Source organism: Ambystoma mexicanum, chromosome 5q, assembly GCF_040938575.1.
Source record: "Ambystoma mexicanum isolate Mex_15411 chromosome 5q, UKY_AmexF1_1, whole genome shotgun sequence".
NCBI classification, from domain to species: domain Eukaryota; kingdom Metazoa; phylum Chordata; class Amphibia; order Caudata; family Ambystomatidae; genus Ambystoma; species Ambystoma mexicanum.
In genome coordinates this window covers 306,138,652-306,166,153 of record NC_090933.1, presented here as the reverse complement: position 1 = coordinate 306,166,153, position 27,502 = coordinate 306,138,652, and the positions used below count along the sequence as shown (strand labels likewise).

Here is a 27,502-nt window from a genome sequence, read left to right as displayed (position 1 = left end):
GGTCTGTAGATGAGGTGAGAAGTGAATGTGTTCATTGGGAGAGTGGGAAGTGCAGGAACGATTCCCAAAAGAGCCAATAGGGGTGGTGTCCATGATGCCTTGTGAATGATAGTAAGACATCTGCCAACCTTGTTTGGATTGTCTCATTGTAGCATGCTTTAGCCATGAGGGATGAGGACATCCAGAATGTGGGTTGAGGTGGATGTCAGCTAGGTCTCATTAATGAAGATGGCATCCAAGTTTTGTTTTGTGATGTGGTTGATAATGCCTGATGCATGGTTGATAGCTGAGAGGACATTGATGATTCTCAATTTAGTGGTGGATGATGTAGTGCTGATGGGGTCTATGGTGAAGCAGGTGAAGTTTCTGTGAGTCAGTGTTGATAATGTTGATAGAGTGTAGTGTAAATGGAGATGAGGGGTGATGATAGGATTGGGCTGTTGCGAGAAGGGTGAAACACATGTTTGAGGGAGCTTGCCTGATGTTAAAAGAGTGTGGGTTCTGGTTTTGGGTGCTTCCAATCCGAACAGGTCCAAACAGAAATTGCCCTAGATGAGTCTTGTAAGCAGTCTAACAAAGAATGTGCTCTTCCATGCATCCTTCACCAGGCCACCCAGGTGTTCATGACCTGCCCGTCCTTATTAGGGATGAGGTAGTGGCTGTGTTGTCAGTGATCCTCTGAAAAAGGGCCTGAGTGGGTGGGTGGTGGATGCCAGCAGAATCAGGAGGAGCACACTGTGTTATTGGTGCCTAGCATATTGCATGGCCAAGCCTCAATGTAGTGCATATGACAGGGACAAAGGTCATAGCAATGGATACTGTGGATGCTGTATTCTCAATCTTGAGGAATAGTAGCATGATCAGTGAATTGGCATTCAAGAACTTAGGGGATTTCTGGGTGGAATAGTGGTTTCACTGGTGGCATCTTGGGGATCACAGCAGGATCTACCTTGGAGGCAAAGGATACAGTTTTGGTTGCCACATAAGACTTTATCTCTTTTCTTTAGGAACAGTATTACAGAAACGTTGTGCCAGTGCAAATAAATAAGGAAGCCCATAAATGAGAAAGAAACATAATATGGGGGCTCTGTGTAATAAAGGAACAGGAGCTGGGGGAATGCCTGTCAGGGAAGGCAGGACAAAATAAGGGATTTACTAAGATCATCAACCATGTCCAGACCTGTCAATCAGTAATGGTCCAGAATCCAACCATACTACAGTCTAGAGTGCAAGGCTTTTTAGGGTCCCCTCAGGATAGTGTCCAATAAAGTTAACAGTCTTAGGAGGCTAAAGTATCACTGTGTACATCTTTCCACATGGTGGGGAATGACTCCTATCCATGGTCATAGGTTGGTCTCTGTATATTGGCCCTGCCTCTGATTTTAAAAGACTTTTCTTTCTGCTTTCCTCCGACTTCCTGTTAGTAATCCATAGCCATCCTGTACTGCAAACACCTGGTAAGGAGTTTACAGCCTGTTTGGCGTCCTTTTGGAGAGATTATGTGTGTTTTTTAGTGTGATTTCCAATCTGTTCTTGTGCTGGATTGCTTCTGTAGGGCACTACATTTGTGGTCTAGTACTTTGTTTGTGTATGTCCTTTTCTTCTCTTCCCCCATCTTCATAGCATTTGACTAAGGCAAGCCAAGTGTCACTGCTCTCGGTTTTTGGGGTCCTTTGTTACTGCTTCCCCTGCCCTACTGATATGAATCCATAGCCAGTCTATAAAGCAAATACCTGGTAAGGAGTTTAAAGCCTCTTTGGAGTCCTTTTTAGAAAGATGTATGCGTGTTTTAGTGTGATTTAGTTTGTATGCTGGATTGCTTCTAGAGGGCACTGCCTTTGTGATCTAGTCTTTTGTTTCTGTCCCTTTCCCCTCTCCTCCCATCCTCATAAAACTTGGCTAAGGCAGGCAGGTGTCCCTCACCTCTGTGTCTGTAGTCCTTTTTTACTGTTTTCCCCTGCCTTCCTGTTAGTAATCCATAGTCACTGTACAGCAAGAATCAGGCAAGGAGTTTACAGCCTGTTTGCTGTCCTTTTGGAGAGATTTCTGTGTGTTTTCAATGTGATTTACAATTCGTTTTTTGTGCTGAATTGCTTCTAGAGGGCACTGCATTTGTGACCTAGTACTTTATTTTTGTCCTTTTCTTGTCTCCTCCCAGTTTCCATTTCTTAGGCACAGCTCCCAGGGCAACCTTCCCTGGGCAGCAGACTAAGGGCCAAGAAAAGTGCATCTCCCTAGGGCAACTCCATCACATGTGCCAGGCCTCTAAAACTTCCTGCAGCAACTTCTAGGTAAGAGACAGCTATTTGGTTACACAGCGAGTGCTGCATTTGTGATTTCATGACACTGTCTTATATTTACTTGATCTATAGTTTCACTGAGGCTTTCACTCTTGCTTTGCTTTATATTGCCACTGTGTTGAATTTAGCTGTGTTTTGTGTATAGCCTCTGTGTCATGTGTTAAGCTTAGCTGTATTTGGAACATAGCCACCATGCAGAATTTAGCTTCACTTTGATTTTTTGTGAGTGTGTTAAATTTAGCTGCCTTTTCAGAATGGCCACTGCATTAAATTTAGCTGCATTTTGAGTATAGCCACTATATTAAATCTAGCAGTGTTTTGAATGTTGCCACTGTGTTAAATTCAGCTGTCTTTTGAGTATAGCCCCAGTGTTGAATTTAGCTGCACATTTCAGTATTGCCAATGTGTTTTATTTAGCTGCATTAGCCTCTGTTTAGAATTTAGCCTTGCTTAGAACTTGCACCATTTACATCTAACTGCCTTTTGAGTATAGCAAATGTGCAGAATTTAGATGCATTTTGAGTATAACCACAGTGTTATATTTAGCTGCATTTTTGGATATAGCCACTGTGTTATATTTAGGTGTATTTTTGAGTATAGCCAATGTGTAGAATTAAACCTTGCCTAGAACTCGCCCCCTTTCAAAATCTAGTTGTATTGTGATTATAGCCCTGCATGCATAAGTATAGCCTCTGTGCAATATTTAGCTGAATTTAGAGTATAGCCACTAAGTTACATTCTGCTGCATTTTGAGTATAGCCCCTGAGTTCAATTCAGAAGCATTTTGAATATAGCCACTGTATTGAATGTATCTGTGCTTTGAATGAGCCCCCTTCTGGAGTCAGCTGCATCTACAAAACCAAGAATCCAGCCAGGACACACAGGAACATATCACACTCTATTCATATGCAAGGTAGCCGAAGGCCCAGCCACCCACTCTCACACACCTGGTATCATACACTAATTTAAGACAGATTGCACATCACCTCTGACAAAAGAATGCAGCTATCCCTCACAACCAGAATTTGGTCTAGCAAGACACCTAATTGGTCTACTGCACTCACATGCTCTTGTGACTACCTTACAGCATCTATCCACATGCAGCTGAAAATGGGTTGCAAGCTGAGATTTGGCCACCCCTATCTACTTGTGTATTGGCTAAAATGCACACACACATTCTAAACTCCTTAACATACATCAGACTTTGGTCCCCCAAGGGCTTTCATCTACAGTGCTGTGAGGCCATACCAATGGGTAAAGATGCTATTCAAATGACAATTACATTATATGTCACATCCTGGGACTTGAAGATGTCCTCAGGCGATCAGTGGACATGCTTTTATTTCCTAAGGCATCTGGAATGGGCAGATTATGTAGCACTTTTTCTGTCCCAGGGCTCTCCAGTGCTTGGCTTCCCTAGTTGGGACAACTCAGTAGGTATTGCCCTGCTCGTTTTGGTAAATGTATAATGTCCTCCAAAGTGGGTACTAATGAATTTTTCTTGTGGTATTGTGGATGGCTTGCCTATTGTGATTCTAGTCTACACCCTACCCTGTCTTTGAGGTATTGGTAATAATTGCGATATAGTTCGTCTAACAAGCTCAACATCCTTAAGGGGGTATAACACAAGCAACTTGATCCACAACCATTTTATTAATCTATGATTGGTCCCTGATAGCCCATGTACTGAAGTCCTCAGCAGCCCTTTTGCCTTATCCTTTGTGAGTCCTAGGCATCTTTAGTTTCCTGAATCAGATCAACTTCTCTTCACTCAGTTGAATCTGTGATTTACTCTCCATCTCTTATCATCCTCCTGTTCTTGATTCTCTACCATTGCCTACTTTGTCGTTTTCCTCTCCACCTCCTAGTGCTGTCACTCCTGAACTAGGTCCTTCTCCTCCTGCTCTTCCTTTCTCTGTTCCTCCTTGAACTATTCCCTTTGTTCACCTCGTTAATATCTCCCACATTTCCACAATCGCTGCCCAGCTCCTTTCATGAACACTTCCTATCTGTCACTGAACTAGTGGAATGATGTCACATTTTATACCATGGGTCCTTTTAATAAGTATTATGATTGGCTGATGTGTTGTTTGGTGTGTTTCCCTCACCCTAATTCAACCTTCCTCATTGTGCCCATCTCCTCCCCTTACAGGTAAACACTTCACCTCCAACCGCTTGGTGGGGTATATTTTCCCCCCAGAACCTCGATATAATACAGTATGGTAAGTGACGGCAGTTCTTCGACTTTTAGAAGACTGACCTTCAAACAAATATCTATTCCTTAAGCATTTGTCAGGTAAACTAGCAATGCCACTATGCCTTGTGTCTTGTAAGCGCGTATCAGACGTCAAAGCGCTAGAGATAAATAGGAGATCTTTTGGTCCAGAAGGAGTGACTTTCTCAATAGTCAGAAGGACTAAGAGAGGAACCTCTTCAGTATACTACCCGTATTTCCAGAGCAAGAACAAGTGGTGTGTTGCAAACAGCATCAAAGAGTACGAGCTCAGGACAGCGGAGCATAGAGCAGCCGGTACCACGCAAATGCTCATAGCTCGTAGGAAGCCTTTTCAGGCCGTATCCACCGCCACCATTGCTAGATAGGTTAAATAAATCATGCAAGCAGCGAATATTGACTTGGAGAAGTACGGAGCGCACTCAGTGCAAGGAGCAATGGCATCCAAAGCCTTTACATCTGGGGTATCATTAAGAGAAATTATGTTAGCAGCGGATTGGGCTAGTGATCATACCTTTAAGGAGTTTTACTTTAAGCCAACCATATATAGCAACTACTGTATTGGGAAGCTTTGGACAAGCATAATGCTCGCCTCCAGTCTTGCCATAGAATGAAGATTACCCCTGCTAACTGCGCAGGGAGTATTAACTCTATTAAAGACTAGGAGGTGAGCATTAAATTCCCACCAATTCATGTATTGATTTTATGATGATGTTGTAATGATCTGGTTGCATTGATTAATGATAATATTTTCACAGGTTGGTTGCAATACATGGATGCCACCCTGAATATTTTTGCTTTGTATTATCCCTAGGGGAAGAGCAGAAGAATAATTGAGAGAACACATGAGAAACAGTAGTCATTTGAAGGCGAGGGGGATCGACACTCCAGTTTGAAGTGGTTAAAGTCTTCCCTCTGTTGGCGGGACATAGTGTGGAGTTTTCAAGTGACAGTTCAGAGCATGTAAAAGAGAAGAGGAGCTCAGGGACAGGATGTGGTCATAGCTGAGCAAGGATGGAGATGGACTACAGAGACTATGGGGATTTATGTCAGAGAGAAAAAGAAAAGTCACTTAGGGACGTTTTACAGTATGATGTTATTGGTTTATTAAAACTGCTGAAGAGTAGTAATAAATGAAGTTGAAGCATAATGCTTGCCTCCTAGTCTTTAATAGAATGAATACTTCCTGCGCAGTTAGCAGGGATAATCTTCATTTACAACCCCATCTCTCCCATCTTGTAGGACCAGGCACATTGAGCCAAACAAAATAACAGACGTGCATTTTACATTACACTGCATTACACTAGGTAAACAGGATTTGGTTTCCTTTCTGCCAAGGAAAATAAAAAGTAGGCAATTGTGGCCTTCGAATGAATTTTCTTGATATTTATTCAACTGTCCACAATGTAAAATATGTGTGCATTGATACTAAAATTGGTTGACATGCATTCAGATGTATGAACATAACTTAAACACGTTTTTTTTTAATTTAAAAACAGCCATCATGTTTATGAATTATAACAACGTTGATGTATACACAAAAGACACCTTACATGATATTATTGTGTACACCAATGACAATGCAAATTATTAATGTGCTGTACCGGTTTTTGGCTCCACAGAAAAATAGGGTTGTCCGTTTAAAAGGCTGTATATAAGTCTGGCACTGTTTCCATAGGTAGGATCATCCAAATCTATGGCAGTCACCTGTATCACTGAAGTCCCTAAAAGAAAAAAAAATGAGATGTAGTTCTTTAATTCACTGTCGTTTTCTGTAACAAATAAATTAAGTATAATTAGAAAAAGAATTGAAAACTATGAAACAGTTGAATGCAAGCTACCATACGATGAATAAAAAAATGCGTATGAATATACGTATAAGGGAATTATTATGCATGTTTCTAGCCTTTGTAAAGAGAAATGTGCCTTTTACTAAAGAGGTAAGGCTAAAAAAATCAATAACAAGACAGTAGTCTGTTGGTAACAATCTCCACTCGCAGATCTGCAGTCTCTATTCCCAACTCAGAAGACCAGGGTTTGCAGAAGACACTTGCTCTGAGGGGAAAGAGCAGGAAGTGTGCTCCAGGAACCCATAGCCAGACTTGCCATGCAGACCTACGTGTCCTGCATTTCCCTGCCTCCTTCGTACACATTGGCCGTTGGCAGAGCACCTGGGTCAAGCGGCCTACGCAGTAGCTCATTTCTAGTGATGAATCATATTGGGCCCATTAACACCATTGCCTTTTTACCATTTCCGCCTCCATTTGATAGCCAAAATATTAGACACTATCAGTGCACAGAAAGGATGTTAGTGGTCAGAAAATATTGCAGCACATTTTGTTTTCTTTACACAGCACCCAGTTTTCCTCATGGGAGACAAGACACAGGAGAATAAGGGTATTTACGGGAGAAGGTGAAGGCCCAACCCATTGCGAATCATTGATGCAGTCTCTCCTTCAACCGACCCCATAACCCATAATTTGTGGGTATGTAGTTTCAAAGCAGGAGTGTATGCAAGGCTATGTCGGCATGCATTTCAAACACTGTGAAACAGTGCACATTGAGAATGTTGGCTTTTCCGTCCACTGCAGTGTGTTCTGTGCACAAACAGGTGAACTAAACATTTCTGTCAATATGCACCCTACAGTCAAAGATGAACTGAGCAAACGTGTGAGCACACATTGCAGGGAGAATGGTGTTACCACCTTTGAAGTAGGTGCTTGTGATTAATTCCCATTCACATTAGAAGCCGTAGAAGGGAGAGAAAAGGCGTGATTGCTACATGTTACAACTTGGGCCACTACAAGGTCATGGGAGTTTCATTCATAAAGGAAAAAGAGAAAGTTAGTGAACTGTGCTCCACCTTAACCTTAACCACTATGTTGGTAGTGAGGACTGAAGGTCGGTGTTACTAATGGGAGTCAGCAGTTGAAGGCTTCTATCCTCGTGGCCAATGATATAATGTGCTGTCCTGCTCAGGTCATTAGTACAAAGACCGGCTATGGAGCCAAAGAGGTGAATCCAGGATGCTTTATTGTACATATGTATACTTGTACAGTTCCAGTTACTTGTGAGCATAATACAACGTAAGTAGTCAGGTAGACAAGTAGACCCCATGAGATATCAAGAGACACCCACCGGCCATCCTCTCGCATCCACCTCAGGCCCCCAACTGACTCATTCATAGAACACCCACAAACAACACTCACTCAACATTCTCCTGAGCTGTCTATCATGCATCCACCAACATTCCACCAGCAGGCATTCCAGGCCAGTGAGACAGAACAAGACTAACTTACATTATAACATCTCCCTTCTTGCAAACAGTTTTACACCACATCAAGCCTCCAAGCAAAAATGTAAAGAATGTACAAGCAAGCAAAACAATATATGTTTGTTACTTAAGTATAGATAATTAATAAAAACAATACAAATCCACTCTGTAAGGTAATCAGACATATAACGGAGGAGAGACAGGGCACTGGCAAAAATGAACAAAAGAGTAAAAATAGAAAAGATAGTCAAAATGTCACTAGGGTCGGGTGAAAGGAACTAATAAGTGTCTAGTGCCCAATACAAAGTGCAAGGAGTAAGGCTACCCACACATGCCTTCAAATGAGCTTCTAGTTACATCAAGCACTACCCTATTCTCTTTCTGTGAATAAACAGGATTGAGTTTGCATTCTTAGAGCTTTTCTTTTGCTCAAGTCGCAGTTCCACGAGGTAAGATGGATTAAAACACATGAAAGTACCAAGACGTGGATCAATGCCAGAGGATAGCCCAATGGATGAGCAGAGTCCACATTAGGGTGCTGCAAGTTGCAGGAATTCACCTCAAAAGTTGTCAGGTTTACAGCACAACTTACAAACCTCATGACTTGGTATATTTTATCACAGGACTCATTAAATGCTTTCAATTACAGTGTGCATACATTAGTACACATATGCAACTAATAGTGCACCAAAGGCTGATTTGAAGGTGCTACATTTTTTTTCATCTTGCACAAACAGCTGTAATTGAAGAAAAATGCTCCTACCATATTACCCACTGAAACACGGAAGTGGTTTCAGAGAAATATTGTCGTAAAACACTGTCTACTGAAATTATTCCTTGAACACCAATTGCTTCTAATTAACAAGCATTGGCAGTGCCACCACTTTTCACTTTGTGTAGGCATGGGAAAGGCATTTGCCAGGCACTGCCATACTGGTATTAACTGGTCATCAATGGTAGCAGCTGTAAAAGGGTGAGAGTACATGGGCACATATTAGTAGTGCCTGGCAAATGCCTAATAATTATACACAAGCCAAAACAGCTGGCTTTGCAAATGTTTGTTTTTGACAAGACTCCGGTGAAGGACATGCATAGTGCTTATAAATCAAGTGGCGGAATGCAGACCTGGTTAAGCCATTTTAATTACACAAGTTGCATGTTTACAGGTGCAATTAAGTCATTAACACTCAGAAGACGACTTTGAAAAAACACTAGCAGCCAATTCTGATGGTACGGCTTGATATAGCTAGCTCAAAGAGGTCCCAGGATGATGTGTATTGGGTGGGGAGAGGCAGGAAGTGTCTGGGAATGGCTATAGGGGTTAGCATGGTCATGGGCAGTAAATGGGTAAATAACCAAACAAAACCTACAACCTTCAGTCCCTCCTCATATGCCATGTCTCCCTAAAGGTAGTCAAATGCAATAGTTGTGGCCTATAGGCAGCACTAAATCACCACCTTATAGCCCAAACTAAAAAAAAAATATGATAGAGATAAACATGCCTTTCACTGCATGCAGCATCACGCTAGAGTGCATTTGACTTGCACTTCTTCTGTTTCTCTCATTGCTGTCCTAATAGTTATAATGATTACATCCTTATGTCTAGAATAATCTGAATGCTTCCATCAGCTTGCCACAGGTAATTACAAATTATTGATTTCACTTGGTTGCATTACACTTTCAGCTCCACGAGCCTTTGGTGACAGGATGCACTAGAACACATGTAACTCATGATGACTATAAGAAAACACATATTAGCACCCTCTGTATGTCACCAACCAATCAGGGTGATGACTGCTTCCCGCCCCACCGCCATATCCAACCCGCCCATCCCCTCTGGTTTCCGGTTCCTCCCGTACCCGGCCCCTTACCTTGCTCACTTTATTCTTTTGGCAGTGGCTCATCCGTCAATGCCACTCCACCCTCTGTCCTGGGCGGACGTGGAAATGGAAGAGAGCTATGCATGGGCCTTCACCTTCAGTCTCCACGGCAGCCATCTTAAGTCAGTATCTACTTTGCAAGAACGCATTTGCATTGGAAACTCGGGGTGCTAATGGCTATAACACCTGATCATTAATTTGGGTCCTGGGCTTTACCACCCTATCTGGCACGTTGGATCTGGTGTTAGTGCCATAATAACAAATTTAATAAGGAACAAAATATAATTATAGATAAAACAAATACAATAATATGATGTTAGAAATATTAAGCAATACACAATTTAAAGGGAGATGTCACAAGTTTATTTAACCACCTAGATTCCCAAACACAGGATCATTTCTACACCATCTTCCAAATCTTTTCAGATGTTGTACCCACCTTTAACTCTATGTTAGGTATCTCTACTACCCAAAGGATACAAACTACTTATATTTAACACATTTCCAGTGCTGCATCAAAATCACGTTCGACCCGGGCCCTGATTTTCCAGCTGCAACTAAAATGGTAGACACCATTTTGACAATCCCAATATTGAAGTCTGCCGTAATCTAGGGAAGAGTCTGCTCTTTCTCAAATGTTTATAGAAAGAACAGATGTACAGTCAGTTTAATACATTGCCAGTTAGGTAATGATGGCACTTTCATAGATTATCATTGCACAATGTTAATATATTGTTGTTACTGGCCACCAGGCAATTCGCTTGGGGTCTTGGTAGTAGGTGAATATAGGGTCATTGAAATGTGTTTGCTTAAAAAAATAAAATAAAAAAAAATACATATTCATCCGTTCAAGGTAGTCTAGTTTACATAGTTCAATAGTTTGATTAACTTTAGGCTTGGCAGCTTGTTTCCTTTTCACCAGCGGTGGGCAAGAATTCTGTGTGCCCACAGAATGTGAATTTGTCTGCACCAAGTGCCTTGCCTAAAACCGAGACACAACTAATATCTATAGCTAGCACAGCGTTTGAGAAACATTTTGGAAGCTGCTTGGATTTTTTTTCCCAAAGGATCTGTCTCTCACTCTAGTGATCTTGGTGAATTTGCCAGTTCTCACAATTTGGTCAAGTAAAACTTAAACCTTCAGCAATTTGGCCTGAAAGATTGTCAACTTGTAGAGAGAGAAACCTTGTGTTGTTCTTTTTTTTTTCATAAGTGCAATCCATTAAAATACAACATAAAATCACATTTCTTCATATCTGCCTCAATGGATAAAAACATACAGCATAAGATAATAAAATATGTCAAAAACAACCACCCCAATGCATTTTTAATACAATGGGATGTTTCAGTTAAAAACTGTACACCATCACAGTAAAAGATAAAATCCATAGCATCCCATTCTGTCCATAATTGATTTTTGATAAGGGTGGGCTCTAGCCAATGCTACCTTAATATAGACAGAAATGTACAATCCAGTGAAAAATGCCCCATATTTTCTACTTGCCCCAAGCCACTGGGGCAAATCTTTTCCCGGGCAAGCCACGGGGTTCTTGATCTCAAAGGAAGCACATTTAACCCGAGCCAATGGTATAAGTCTTCTGCATTCAGGGGTCTTGATTTTAAAGTCAGCGGGGACTACTCACACTCCTCTGAGTGATGGAAAAGAATGTCTCAATTAGCTTAAATGCACACTTCTCTCATAGAGATTGTTACATGCTAGTTCTAGAGCTCTCTCGAGTAGAAATCAACACTGACTGTGTGATAAATCATTCAGATCCACAACATCCCTCAACTTCCACACATTCATTAAGCAGATTCCATGGTTACACCAACTCTGTGAACCTTCACTTGAGTTGACCATGGAGTCACGCTGAGCGTGCATTACATTTAGAGTTTAATGGGGCATTTACTTGCACCTTCAGAAAAAAAAAAACTCTAAAAACCTCCTCTGGCTTTGTAAAGATAAGTTCACTATACCTAATGTGTTTCTTAAAGCATCACCAGGAGTACTGGTTGGCAGGCCTGTAATCCTCTGTTAACAGGAGTTCAACATATCTCAGCACTCACAGGGAGCTGCACCCCAAATTTCTGCTCCCTAAAGAATGGTCACATTATTTTGGATCTGAGAACCTGCAGGCACTTGTCCAAACGTTTCCCACCAAAATTATAATAAAAGCGAAGAAGACCCTCTAAGCTTATAGAGGTACACTTACATACATCCTTTATATGATTACTCCAACCTCTGCTTTTGGAGAACAAAAGGCCCACATATTTGTATTCATTCATCGCCTCTAACTGTTTGTTATTCAACAACCATTTAAATGATGGTTTCCCTTCAGTGAACCCAAGTATTTTAGTTTTAGACAAATTCATCTGAAGACCGAAACCCTGCAACTATTTACATACATATTCCAAATTCCGCTGTAGACCGCCTGGAGTAAGGTCTATCAGGACTGTATCGTCTGAGTTCGATAGGGCGCTGATTTTCACACCATTTAGAAGAGGGGGAATACGATCCTGAGTTGCTGCGTGAGGGTTAAAATCATGGAGAAAGAGAGCAAATAACAAAGGAGCCAGAGGGCATCCTTGCTTTACACCTACGTAAGTTATGAACTCAACAGAATAATTGAGATAAGAGGTGGTCCTGTTTCATGGTGGATGAAATGGTCACTTGCAGATGCTAGTAGTTGCCAACCTCTTCCCAGGATAACTTGCAAAGTAAATATATTACGACAAATTAGGTACTTACTGGTGAACTATTTGTTTACGGTTTTAACTTTTTTTGAAGTATGACTGTTGGGGGTAGAATAGCCCAGGGCAACAAGATGTTTTATTTAATTGCATATTTTCTTTCCAATATATGATTTCTTTGTAAGTGCACAGTGTACTACACACACACACACACGTAGAAGAGGAAGAGGGTGTGGGGCGGTGATGGGCTGGATCTATGGGTAGATGTTTCAAAGGAACAGAGGGTGCATTGATTTGGAACTTGAAGCAATTTCCTTTGATCACCCCTTTTCTCTTTCTTCTGTGCTGGGAGTCTCGGCGCTGCCAGGGCCTGTATTTGTCACTTGGAGAAAACAGGGCAACATGAATGAGAACGTTATTTTTATTTTTTGTTTCGTTACTTTTGTATTTTTGGTGAATGACCACATTGTTTATGAAACTTGATAATTATTATATCTGGTATGTGATTATGTTGTCACTATTGTAGCTACAATGAATGATTGCATTGCTTTACTGTTTCTGAACAATATTTAATTTCGTCAAGCTTGTGTTTCTCTTGAATGGGCACATTTGTGAACTGCAGAGGTGTAGTTAAAGCAATCAGAGTAGAGGATCCCAATGGTAAATGGCAATACATGTATGCAACGATTGCTACACCAAAAGTAAGAAGGAAAGAAATCCAGAAACGTTGCCAGTTTAGTAAAGCACAGTATGCAATTAACATTCTCAGGACTACATCAACTTCACCTTTCAAACAACCTTTCCTAACAACCCTTTCAACAGCCATGTCCAGCAGCTCAGTCAGGTTCCATATAATCCATACTATTGCAAATGTGGAAAACTGCATCAACTATATGCATAGTGCATGCACACTTAAATATATTTTTCTTTTCCAAGTAGAGAATCAGTCAATAGATACTGTTTCCTGAGATGCAAATCCCCAAAATGGATCCATAGAAGAAGCACGCAAGGAAGAAACAAACCACCAGCAAGACAATCAGCAGATCAAACATCCCAATTATTTGTAGAAAATCTACCACATCAGTCAACATCTAATGTACCTGAAACATCCACTCATACTGGACCTGGTAGTGAATAAGGAAGTGGTTTTGAGTCCAAGCAGTCATGCAATTTGAATCATAAGGGACAGATGTTGCCTGGTACTGTAATGTTGGAGACAAACATTCGTGATGAGGTACCTTAGCAGGAGAGGCAAGCAACACACAAAATAATACACACATGAAGGTCCAGCTGTGATTATGACAGTGGTATGTTTTGTTACAGAAACCTGTAAAGGTCACAGAAGGTGAAAAGGGCAATTCAGGGTAGATTGACTAATGATCAGGCCATCCTGTAGGAACATTTTGTTTGATGGTGGACAGGTGAGATGGGCTCTAAATAAGGTCCTTATTTATTTATTTGTTTGTTTAATGTGTAGTTTGCCAGTAGCTCGCAAGCCTCGGGTGCAGAGACATGGACACAAGGGACAGTGTGGACAATGACAGACGTAGAAATGGGACATACAGCAAGATCACACAGAGCTAGATTGGGGACCTGAGGGGAGGTTCTTTTTTAAAGATATGAGTTTTCACTAGTTTGCGAAATCACATGTAGTTGGCTTCCAGTCTTATGTGGTTGGGAAGTTTGTTCCAAAGGCAAGCTTCAAGATTTGGAAAAGATCTGCCCATACCGCATTTAAGCTTGTGCGTGGCCATCGATTTTACCAAGGTTGGAGGATCTGAACATTCTGCTGGGTACGTAGGATTGTATCTTGGATTTTAGGTAAGTCAGAGCTTTTCCAAAGATGCATCTGTGCACCAGTGTTAAGTCCTTGAAGTGAACCCTATCTTCAATTGTTAGCCAATGTAACTCCCTTCTGGAGTCACTGATATGCTGCAATCTGGTTTTGTACTTAATTATCCTTACCAAATTGTTCTGAACAACCTGGTAACTCTGCATACATTGTTTGTTAGAACCTAGGACAAGTGTGTTATCATAATCGAGGTGAGGCATTATAATTGTTCTTGCGATGATGGCACAGTTGTCCTCTGATAAGTAAGGCCTGATAGCTTTAAGTCGTCTAAGGTGGTATGCGCATGTTTTTTTTTAATATATTGGGCTTGGGAATCGGTCCCCAGAGATGCTTCCAGCATCATACCAAGGGTTGTGACCTTACTCAGGACTTGTATGTGTGTGTCTTTGATAAAGAATTATCTGTATGTAGTGGGTAGTTTTGCTCTGGCTGAAGTGGTGCCAAATACCATGAGCTCATTTTTCTGCCGTTAAGACACATCCAGTTGGTATCCATCCATTATTCCACGTTGTTATAGATCATGGTGAGCTGGTCACTGTCTTTCTGATAGTTCCCACTCAATTCAAACACCAGCTGAGTATCGTCAGCGTATTTTGTAAAGAAGGTGTTCATATGATTGAGGACTAGGCAGAGATAACTCAGGTAAATGTTAAAGAGAAATGGCGACATGCTGGCCCCCTGTGGAACTCCACATAGGATTTCCTTTTTCCAGGGAGAACTTGTCCCCCCAATGTACCCTGGACATTAGTGTGACCTGAACAATACAGAGGAGCAGCAACACGCTGCCTTATCCCCATTATCTTGTGCTTGTAAACCTTTGAATAAGCTGCTCTCTGGGAAGGGCAGTGAGCCCAAACATTGAAGTTGCCAAGCAATTGGCTGTGGGAGGACGAATTGTCTCAGGGACTCAACAAATAAATCAGTGAAAAAGGAATTGGAGCTGGCAGGGCAGTAGAGTACATTTTCTAGCAGGAAGTGTCCCTCAGGAAGTGAAAGGTAGGAAAAGGCCGTAGGCAGCCACTACCCACCATTGTACCCTTTCAGGCAACGATGTAGAACACAAATATTCACTATATCACCAATGGCTACACTAAGTGAGAATTGGAAAATGTGCAAAGTTATCAAAGCTTTGGCAAAGACCCCGGAGGACGAGGAGAAGTGGAATTAGGCAGAGTCAGCACCATCCTGGTTAAGGAGTGGGAGCTAGTATATTATCCGATTTGTTTATATGTAGGGGAGAAGAGTTCCAGTGAAGTGAGGCAGGAAAGGTGAAGGAGCAGAATTTAGTGATAGCACAGCTAATAAAAAGCCATTGTCCTGGAGGCCATCTCATCTCCTTCCAGATCGCCTATGACAACTTAGATGGACACACTGCTATGTACCAAACGCCCTCAATGCCCCTTGTGTAGGGCCAATCCGAATATTCAGGCTGTGATGTTGGGATGCCGTTCCCAAGATGGTGGACATCCATTCATGTCAACATACGTCATGCTGGAAGAAGGTCCTTTACTCATGGACTGTTGATAAGTGTACCAAATGCCTTACGTTTCCCATCCAGAAATGAGGAAGGACTTTCTTAAAAGCCCAGAAGACACAAAGCCTTGCATCCCACAACCTTTTCATTAGGAGGGACTCCAAGAACAAACATTGTTAATAGGTATTTAGCATCTGTGTTTCCAGTTTATGTTTTGGGGACAGTCTGTTCCTTGAGTCTAGCAGTGTTTCATATTTAAGTTCACTGAAAAGCCCTTGAAAAAAGGTAGAGGAATATTGGTGGTTTAAGCTTGGGTCAGGTGAGAACAGGTAGGGCCCACTGGGAATAGGGGGCCTATGTGAATAGTACTGAGAGAGGTCTCTAATGTTCTAACCCATTCTGTTTTTTATCCCCAATTCCATAACATGGTCCAAGGTACTTGGAATCCCTGCAAAAGAGGCCCAGTGTGTAATCTGCCAGTGTGCCAAGGAAGAGAATCTGGTTTACATTTTGTCTCATATCTATAGAAGAAGGGTTCACCTGCAGAGGGTAGTGGAAGGCATTATCTTCTGTGACGTTAAGAACACCTATGTGACTGCCATAGCTATCTGACAGCACTATGGGAACAAAGGGATAAGAAGGCGTGGCAGAGCGGAGAACACAAGTGTGATTGTAGTGGGAGATAGTGGCATATAGATAGAAGTGAGTCCATAGAGGGATTTTTTTTTTTTTAAAGCAACAGGAGTTTAATGAGGTTGGTTTCTCATAGAAAGCCAGGTGAGTGGTAAGAAGAAACAATAGGCAGGCAGAACAGAAGACAAGCACAGTAGGCCAGGAGGAATAAGGTTAGAATACGAGTTCAAGTGGAGACATACATAAGGGGCTGACAGATCTTCCTGATATGAAGTATGGTGAACCTTGTCACAGATGCCGTGTCTGTGAAGAATTTGTGGAGATTACAGTCCTTATCAAAAAGTATCACGAGGTTACGCGTCTCAGTAGTGGGAAAGTGTAAATCATTTGGAAAAGAGATAGGTAAGGGAAAGAGAGGGTTTATAGCTGTGGAAATGCACATGACTTCAGTTGTATAGGAGTTCAGCATAAGAAATCAAAATGTGATCTAGTGTTAGCTGGAGGATAGGAACCAGATAAAAAGGTCAGAGGGTCAGATGTAAATGTAGGTAAGGAGAAGAATATTCATGTATCGTCCTCAAAAAGGTGTCAAAAAGGTGTTAGATGAACCCAAAGGATGAGATGATTTGTACCATGGTGAATGTTGAAAGCGTGAACAGTGTAAAGACGAACACAGGGTTTGGATAAACATTGTTTGTGTTTCAGAAGATTTAAAATAACAGGTGCAAAGGTTTGGAGCGAATACAATCCAGCGTGGTTCCCTGAATGCCAAGGTGACAGAGAGAAAGAGAGTAGTGGTTGACAATGTCATAGAGAGATACAGATAGATGACAGTACAGTATAGAGGTAAGTACACCTCGTGGTGAGCCGACATTAACAATTTAGAATCATGGATAAGAACTGATTTTGTGTGATGTTTGATGAGAAAGGTGGGTGGAAATTCTGTTGAAGATAAGTCAATCATGGACCTTTGATGATTGAAGGAGAAGGGATACAGGCTGATAATTTGTGGAATTGTCATGGTTGGATGAGGGCCTTTTGAGAATAGGAATGACAGTTGCCACCTTGAAGCAGGTTTAGCAGATGCCAAGTGACAATGAGAAGGCATTGAGATGTGAGCGCAGGTAGGACTATGCATTCCCTTGTCATTCTAAGATGTCAAAATGGTTGCAGGGGGGTTTGCCAGTCATGTGGATGGGGAGAGGTCAATACAAAATGTTTTGGGGGGGATTGGAAAAGGGAGAAGTTAGAGGAGATAGGTGGTCAGGATTAAATAGTGGGAGCAGTTATAGGAGAGATATCAGTGTGTTTCAGGTATGTACTTTATTAGAGGAGAAGTATTAGACAAAAACCTTGTGTGCCATTGTTTGCATTGCGCTTACACCTCATTTTATAGGCCTCTCTGAAAAAGAGAGAGAGGTTGCCAACGTAATGGCCATATGTAACACTATGTGTTGCCATTTCAGCCACTATTTCAATTCAGAGAAGCTGGAGAGAAGATTGACAACTAGGAAAGATCTATCAAAGCTTGGTCTCAGGCAGGAGCTTTCCACATTATTGCATTATAACCTAAATATGGTACAAAACTTCTTTGAACAGCACAGCTTTATCAATGAATGTATGATTCAACAAAATGTTGAAGCGGGCTCATCCATGTATTTCATACCTAGGTAAAGGGGGCTTATGAACACCTCAACCAGGTACTAGCACCTTTTGAGTTCACTACAGAGGCTGCCACCAATGACAACACTACAATCCGTGATGTGGTCTCCCTTTTTAATGTGTCCGAAGACCATATTGTGATGATGAGGCAGGCAATTGTAGTTGAAGTTCTGGGTCTGGCCAATGTCATACACCAGCACTTGGAAACAAATGGCAAGATAAGCGCAGATGAAAGCCAAGCTTTAAATCTCTAATGTCTGCTTTTTTGCCACATTCTGATAGAGATAAATACGAGGCTTGGATCCTTCACTAAAGTTTGTTACATGAGGGAGAGTTCCCAATTTCAACTTACTGGTAAGGAAACTGGAGGAATTCAATCCTCGTTCACCTCCACAGCCCGGCTGGCACCAAAACTACACTCACCCTGTCCACCACACTCCCACGGTAGTAATTTGTACCCTCTCCAATGTCTTCTTCATCTTTTACCAGTGAGTACTGTGCCAATCAAATATCTTTTGTGCCATTCTGTCCCCATCAACTCTGAACATGTATTTAGTGCAGTGGGGAACATCATCCGAGAGAGAAGCCCAATTATATCAGAAAAAAAACACTTGGGACTACCAACAATGCTGAAGATGAACCCCTGCCGGCCACTGCTCCATACGAGGAGGCTGTTGAGCAATTGCAAGTACATCAGCGTGACTTTGTTCCTACTGCTGCTCCAGACTCAGAGGGCAATGCAAATGATAGCTCCATAATCCACTGGCACATCTTTTGTCTGCTGTAGCAGTCTCCACCAGAGAGAACAGGGTAGGGCAAACATGGCAGGGACAACTATGTGCGTTCCATCCATGTGTCTAAGTGAATCACTCCTTACTTAAAACTGCCAGTTGCATATAACACAGTTACGTTTTGCAGGGATTCTTGAATCATCCATTGGAGCACTGTAAATAATAACTATCCTGACCACATACAACAAAGTACAACAACAAAAGAAAACCAACGACCTGCGGTTGAAAGTTGTGTATGTTTCACCATGAATATAAGGCCCATGTGCTCTTCTTTGGAAAGCTACGGTCTATATACTTTGTGTTTTTTCTATAATTTATTTTTTGAATGCACACTGCATTTTGCCACATAATTAGTATTTCACATTTTGTATTCAGTGACTGTGTAAGTAAATGTAAACGTAATGCAACTCAATAGAACACGCCTTAAGTGCTATGAACGCAGAGAACAGAATGACCTATAACAGCCATAAGTCCTGGCACCAGTCACTAAGAAGGTGTAACACTAGTGCAGTGGCTCTAGAGACCCAAACACCATATCATGGAATATGCCTGAAGAGGGTGCTAACCCATTCCAATTTCCAAACATAAAAGCTGTCCCCTCAGTGCAATGCACATTTTAAAAGCAAAAATAAAAACGAGGGTCACAGTGGCCATTTACACGAAAAATAACCATAAAATCTAAATATAAAAAAGAAAATGGAAGAAGAGAAAGCGAGCCATAAAAGGCCATCCCTGCGGAAGGCGCCGTCTAGCCAAAAGAATTAATCACAACCTCCATGTGGTCCAAATGGTTCTATCCTTCGTGTAAGTACCCATGTATATTCTACCACATCCCTAGAATGGTGTGGCTATGGTGTGCATGGTCTTTGCAGCTGGTGTGCTGGTGCCACTGTGCAGGGGACACTGCAGGCTGCTGTCGCCTTGTGATTCCTGCACAAGTGCAGACTTCTGATGCTGCACTGACTTCCCTGGAAAGCTGAAAAATCAGAGCTGGCATTCCTGCTGATTGCCATATGATATTAGAAAGCAGATATTTAGGAGCATATTCTAAAATATTTGTGGCTCAAGTGATGAGATGCTCTTTTTTAATAAAACATTGTATTAGTGTTCGCAATGTAATAAAATAAAACATAAAGATAAAACGCTCAACAGTCAGTATGATACAATTAAAGTCCCACTTCACCGATCCCCATTTCATAATCCTTGGCCCTCTCTCTCCCCGTCTTCCCAGAAACCCATCCCATACCCGCAGCCCCTTACCCATGTCCCAGTAGTGCACTTCCCTTGCCCCAATACGAGTGATCCTTTATCATCTGTTTCATGCCGAATCCATGCAGTAATCCTACCTTGGAGCAGTCCGGTAAACGAGACCCAATGATTCTGGATACCGTGTCCCTGATTGACCGCTAAAAGGATTGTATGGCTGGGCATTGCCACATCGTGTTCATGGAAGTGCCAGTTATATTCCTACAGCTCAAGCATAAATGGGTCAACTGCTCTTCACTTATGATGCAGCCTCTCTAGGGTGTAATACACTCGGTGCACAATATTGTATTGGACCAGGCGCAGTGTGCAGGATATGCTGGCTTGCCTAGGCGAACCCAGGGCCTCTCCCCAGATCTCCTCTTCCAACCCCTCCAAGTTTGTCTCCCCATTTCTTTTAACTTGGATAGAGGTTTTGCAGTGAAGTTAGTGATGACCTGGTCAAGCGCAGTGACTGCTTTCCCCGTGATTTCTCCTTCCAAGAGGTCAGCTTCTATCCGGGAGAGCTCTGGGATGTCCCAGCTGTCTCTATTGCAGTTGTATATATGTGTACCGATCTCTGTCCGTTAGGTCATAATTGTGTTGGAATGTTGATAACTGCTCTTAGACTAGACCATGCTGAAGTTTCCTTATGCCTCGTGCGTACCACCTATTTTGGAGCCCGATTTTATTGACTTCTGGTAAATCCATGTTTCTCCACAATAGCACTTCCAAGGTGAATGTACACCATCAGCTTATTGCCTGAGTGTTTCCAGCCTCGTTGAAAGTGTGCATGTTCCTGGTTGGAGATGTGTGTTCTTATGTGGATACTTAAAGCATGAGAGTATCTTGCCTCCAGGTATGAGAGCCAAATTATAAGTATGCTGCTCTGGAATTCACGTGCCAGTAATTCCATTTACTTGCATGTTTCCGGAACAGCATAGTCCGAGTTTGGTGGTGGTATGGCCGGAATTACCTTCAGCTCGGAGCTGGAGGTAATTCCAGAACCCCACCATCAAAAACTGCTGGTGTTACCGGTACCGGTATTACCAGTGCTGGTATTACCGGCAAATCCCCCCATGGAGTCGTATGTGGATCCATGGAAGAAGGATTTACTGCCCTTCCCGGCACCTGTAATCTACCAGTAATTCTGGCCACCCAGATGCCGGTAACTGTTTGGTGGTATCCCGACAGATTTACTGGCAGTATTCCACCAAACAAGTATTGAGACCCAATGGGCCTCATTACGAGTATGGCAGTAGCTGTGCCTGTTTTACAGGCACGGCTACCGTCAAACTCACTACCGGCAACGCCACCCACGATTGGGCAATAACCACCCATTACGAGTTGAATGGGCCGGTAATTGCCGATTTGCGGCTGGTGGTATTGCCGGGCTCCTGATCCCCATTCTACCTCATAGGGCAGAATGGGGGTGGGGAGCTTGGTTGCATTGGCACTGTTGATAACGGTGCCGGTGCAATCATGAGTTATGCTTGCGGGTGCCACACAGCCCGCCGGGTCAGACGTGGTGGGCTGTCAGGCAGCCGAGGGCAGAATTCGTTATTCGGCGGTACGCTATGAATGGTGCCGGTTCCTTACCGGCACCGTTCAAACCGTAACCGCCACATTATAATGAGATCCAATGTGTGTTAACATGACACTGCATTAGTTTGTAAATGCTGCCACATTGCTGCTAAGGAGAATGCATTCTTAGCGGATTGAGTATAATCATATCATGCATTATTTCCTTAAATGTTTACTTGGTTACTTGGATAGAATTATAGCCGCATATATTGTGTTTTCCAATTGTCACAAAACCAGTTAAAGACAAATTTACAATGAAAGATTGTTAAATAGTTTCTTTCATGCATATTGTAAATGACATGATGTTTTTGCATGTGAGATGCATGCTATCCACATTGGTGTGTCTGTGGACAGTTCACATCGAAGTATATATGCACCCAACGTATCAATGCCAGTGAATATATAAGTTAGATGCAACACTCAAAGGCAGCTCAGGTGAAATCACTGACATTATCTTTTAGCAACAGCAACAGCTCATATGTGGCATGTATGTCTAATCAGAGGAACATGCCTTCCTGCAAAGACAATACCTTCATTTTGAAGAGCAAAAATCTGAAAAACTCACACTAGTGCTCTGGTTAGTACAACCTTCACAGATGACAAACTGTCACAGTACTAATTGCATCACTCTTAGATTTGAACAATGGACCCGGCAAATATGCATGTGTACCATGAAATGTCCCCATTGACATGATACAAGTACTTTTCCCATGAGTAACCTTTCTTAGAACTCACAAAGCACATTATAGCATTCACAAGGAACACCTACATAGTGTTACCTGATTCACTATTCAAAATGAATCTCCATCGGATGCCTTCTCCTTGTACCCATTCTAAAGGTCGAGTTCTTGATTTGATCTTTCTTCTGACATCCACTCACTTGAATCTATTAATACTTACACATTGCCAGTCTCTGATCATTTTCTAGTCTCCATTCCCTAGCCGCTTTCTATCCCTTCTTCTACCAAATATATCTTTATCTTCTTCCTTTTTTCGCCATGATTAACATTTCATATCTTCCTATGGTATTATCAACGTCATCCTCGGAGATCGATGACATTCTTACTAATATCTATTTCACCATTTCTTCTTCTCTTGATCTAATTTCTCCTCCCTCTGCATGTACTCCAAAGGGAAGGCCCCCTCGACCTTCATTCTCCCCGTTGCTGAAATCTAGTAGCATCCAAGCATGTAGAGCTGAGCGTAGCTGGCTCAAAAATAGATTCAGCTCTTAATAGAACCTCTTCTCCTCATCGCTGTGACACTTTGGGCCTGATTCAGAAAGCGTTTTCCAATGGGATTGTGCCATTATGAAAGGTTCTGTGAATCAGGCCCTATATCTCTAATCTTAAACAGGCTAATATCATTTATTTTCAATCACTCAATCAACTACATGCTAACCCTCCTTAACTTATCTTTTCTATTCTTAAAAAGATTTTAGCTCCTCCACAAGCAGATCCTTCCTCTTCTTTTCCTCTGTCTCCCACTGATTTAGCCTACTTTTTCTCTGGCAAAAAATTACTATATCAGATCATCATTATCAAATAATACTTTTTCCCCTGCTTCCCCATTGATTTTATCATTTATCCCACACTATTCCCTCTTTTTCTTCTTTTTCTCTTTTTATTACTGAGGCTGATGTCACTGCTGTTATTTCATGAATACACCCTACTGCCGCTCCTTCTGACCCTCTCACTGTAACTGGTGGAAACAATTGTTTCTGCCCTTTCTCCAGTCCCTACTGACTTTTTAAATTTGTCACTGTCCTCTGGCTCATTTCCTTCATTATTCAAAGCTTCAACAGTTGTTCCACTTCTTAAAAAAGCATCTTTCCCCCCCCTGGGATCCTTAAAACTTCCAGCATGTTTCTTTGCTTCCCTATCTTTCTAAAGTTCTGGAGCGTCTTGTGCATACTCAACTTTCTCTTTTTCTTAACTCACTTAATCTTCACCCTTCCACTCAGTCTCGTTTCCACTGGGTATTCTGCTGAAGCTGCTCTTCTTTCTATATCCAATCATATTCTTCACGCGTGTCACTGTAAGGTCTCTTCCATTCTAATTCTGCTTCACCTAAGTGTTGTGTTCGACACTATGAAACACTCTACCATCAACTCTTTCTTATCTTGGGATGGTTGGTTCTGTTCTGAAATTAATGTCCTCCTATCTCGCCAATCGTCCCTTTTACATATCCTGGAAGGGCTTAACTTCTCACATGTTCTCTCTTTCTCATGGTGTTCCTCAAGGGGCTGTTCTGAGTCCTGTTTTATTCATACCATACATACACTTCTTCACAGTTTTCTCTTAACACTGAGTTTGTTTTCCAGGTGCTTTTGTATGCTGATGATACACAGAGTTTCCTGTCCTTTTCATTATTAAATGACTCTATCCACTCCCCTTTATCTTCCTATCTTGTGGCCACTCCTTTTGGATGTCGTCTCATTTTCTTTGCTTAAATTCAAAGACAACTGAAATTTGTTTTTTCCATCATCTTCTAAAATCACTCCCCTTCTGTTGGCTCTATTTCCTCCTCTGTTTCTTTCTTTATGGTCTCCGGCATGAAACCTTGGTGTCTTATTTGATTATTCTCGGTCCATTCAGACTCAACTTTCTTCAGTTGTTTGTTCATGTTGTTTTCATTTATTTAACATTAACAACATTTCTGATTTTGCTTACTTTTTCTTCCACCAAAACTCTGCTTCAGACCTTGGTCTGATCTCATTTGTACTATTATTGTTTAGTTTATCACGGCCTCCCAAAATGTGCTTTTCTTCCATTATGCTTGCTTCTTCATTCTGAGGTTCGGATTCCTTTTTATCTTACTCCACCTTGTCACATTTGTCCTATTTTGCCTCACCTCAAGTGGCTTCCAGTTCAGCAGCACTGTGAATTTCATTTTCTTTGTCTTGTCTTGCAATCTATTTATGATCTTGCTCCTCCTCATCTGTGTGCTTTGATTTCACTCAACCATCCCTCACGTAATCTGATTGTCTTGCCTCCCAGTTTCTTCTTTCTGTTCCTCATCCTTCTTGTGCTACTTCCTGCCTTCATTCTTTTAGACAGCTTGCTACCAAACTTTGCTCTTGTTTTAATCGATCACAATGAAAAAAGCTTTCAGAAAAACATTTTCTTCAACTTTCCTTCTCTGAAAGATGTTTTGGAACTTTTTGGTGACTCGTTTTTGTGGCTTCTCTTCTGTTGTTGTGCCGTTTTTACTACTTTGTAAAGTGCTTTGGATAAAAGCACTATATGAATGCAGTAAATAAATAAATAAATAAATAAGGTGATCCATCAGGGATTTTTCTTTCATAGTATGAATGTACCTTGATCAACATTGCTTCTGTAAGAGCTCACCTTTTAATTGCTGTGCCATTTCATCCAATGTGGTTTGCTCTGTATTTGAACCTCATGTCTTTGAGTATGAAAGATAATACTGTTCAACTACATGAAACCTAACCATGATAACCATGATACAACTATTGTTTGAAAAATGAAGTCTCAATTTTGTTTATCGCCCCTTTTTCAGCAGTAGCTCTAACATGTAAATAGGTCTTTAAGAACTTATCTTTCCTGTATTATGCACTGAGACATTACTTCTGGATGTGAACAAACAATGGAGAAAGATAACTGATCAACAAGTTTATTTACAGGGAGATCTAAGCAGCAACCATATAGACAGTGGTTTCCATGGATAGGGGGTCAAAAATGTAACAAGAAAGTCTGTCAGCTGCTTTCATGTGTAGGCAATGGAATTGCCGGTCCACATTGTAAACTGCTATGTTTTTGATATCAGAAAGTTGGAAGAGAGTTTCAATAGTTGGGTGCGGGGGAGACAGAGCAGAACTGAAGAATGTTCAGGGTGGGTGATGGGTAGAACGGCTGAGGAGGCTGCTCAATAATAGGATTCCAATTGGATAGTTGTGGGAGATAGCATCAGTCATGTATGGTGCTATTCAATGTAAAATCATGGGACATTTCTCAAACTTTTTCTCCTCAATCAATATAGTGGTGGATGCTGTAGTGATGGGCATATAAGTGAGCCTTCATAACATCCTGGACTGCAGCATTTTACAGCTCCGCAGCTGACCATCAACCTGAAATGCAACCATGTGTTGCCTGCATGTCTGAACAATCATATTAGCTGCTCATTTTCTGGCACAGAAAACCTTTCCACCACATCTGTATTTCCATTAGTGCTGGAACATGCTTCCTCTGCATAACTGAAAGAGCTTTACCTAAAGGCAGTGGTGGTGAATGGCAAAGATACATAATACGTCATTATACCACTCAAAAAGTGTTTATGCATTGAGGTGGTGCTCAATAGATAATGCAAACTCTTCTCATCCCAACCCATTTCCTCACTGCGGAGGTTGCACATAGTCATGCATGCCTGTAGCTGTGCTTTTCCCTCAGCCAGGGTGATGTACTGCCACACCACAGAATAGTGCCTTTTCATTTGTCTCCAGCTCTGGGCAACCTTTCCCCTTCACCATTGTAGGAGCCAATAAGATCAGCCTTGTCACCACCCTCTCGCACATCCTCCTATGGCTGCTGCCTTCTTAATGACCCTCTGCCTCCTTTCTATCAATCATCCCATACTCTGCCTTAGATCTTGCTTCTCCGGTTCCACCACCTCAAGAACATCCTGGTGCCGCCTCCTACTGCCCCACAATGTCTATACCACGGTTGTACAGCTAATGCTGCACCTCAGCAGGCCCAACCTGTTTCCCCCTTGCTGCCTTTCCATGTCTGCACTCTTTTGTTCATACTCCTGCTACCCCTCCACTTCGGCCTCCTCATGTTCCATTTCTGCCTCCTCCTGGTAGACCTCTTTCTACGCACCTTCCTCACCTGAAGATGAAATGCTGCCCAAGAGACCCACATGTTCCCTAAAAATTATAGAGGCTGAAGGGTTTCATAAAGGGTTTCTTGTTTCAAATTATTTTTATTTTTGGTCTGGAAGGAAGAAAGGGGAAGGTAAGCGGGTCAATCACAAACAATCAGTAAAGGATTTACAGTGGATTTCTCAATAGATGATGCAGATGTAGGGAACTACACAAAATAAACGTAATTATATTCTTATTATTTGTTTATTTTCTTATTTATGTATAGTTGTATTTAGTTCAATTTTAAATGCTTACAACATTTACATTTATAAAATCATGTTTCTACAAAATGATTTACCCATATACATCTAATCGCGTAGACCTAGCTAGAAGCAACAAGAAGGCAGTGAACATTAAAAATCATCATATTTCATATCTCACTCTTCCTTACATTATTCCATTATTTTACTCTTTACATTCTTTTTTAAGGGTCATAATAACATTTTGCCACACACTAAAAAGTGCAATGTGCAGTGCTCGCGAATCAGTGTTCAAACAATATTCTGTAGTTTTCTTCACATCAGTAATGAACAAATCGTTCATATAACGTCATGTAAATGCAACCTGAACTCGGACACTCTATGAGGACGTATCTTACCATTTATTAGTTAGACATGTATTTGCACATACGACAACATCTTTGTTCTTTTGCCAATTTCCATTTCGCTCCCCTAAGTGCTCAGACAGGAGGTTGGTTTGTGCGCATAAGTAAACGAAATTTGCGTACAGCAGGGTCATGGCTCTCTACTAGGTAAGATTGAGCACAGAAGTATGTTTAGTTTAGTTTAATAAACTTATAATGCGCAGCAATGAGCCCATAGGCATGATGGAGCAGACAAGACAAAGTCAACAGAGAAATAGATCTGAAACGACAGTCCAGAGAGGGCCAGGGTGGTTCAAGAGGGATTTAATCAAACAGCCATGTTTTGAGCTTTTTCTTGAAGGGCTCAAGTTTCATTTCCAGCCTTACGTCAAGCGTCAAGCAATTCCATGCTACTGGGGCT

The 27,502-nt window shown here is 41.7% G+C and overlaps 1 protein-coding gene across 1 annotated transcript in view; it reads right to left on the bottom strand.

Moving 5' to 3' along the window:
• Positions 1-27,502, bottom strand: part of LOC138497369 (cadherin-7-like) — a 1,579,032-nt gene that overhangs the window by 678,012 nt on the left and 873,518 nt on the right. Inside the window, exon 4 of the mRNA XM_069620790.1 lies at positions 6,138-6,257. Coding sequence (XP_069476891.1) covers positions 6,138-6,257 — 120 coding nt within the window. The remainder of the gene's footprint in view (positions 1-6,137; positions 6,258-27,502) is intronic.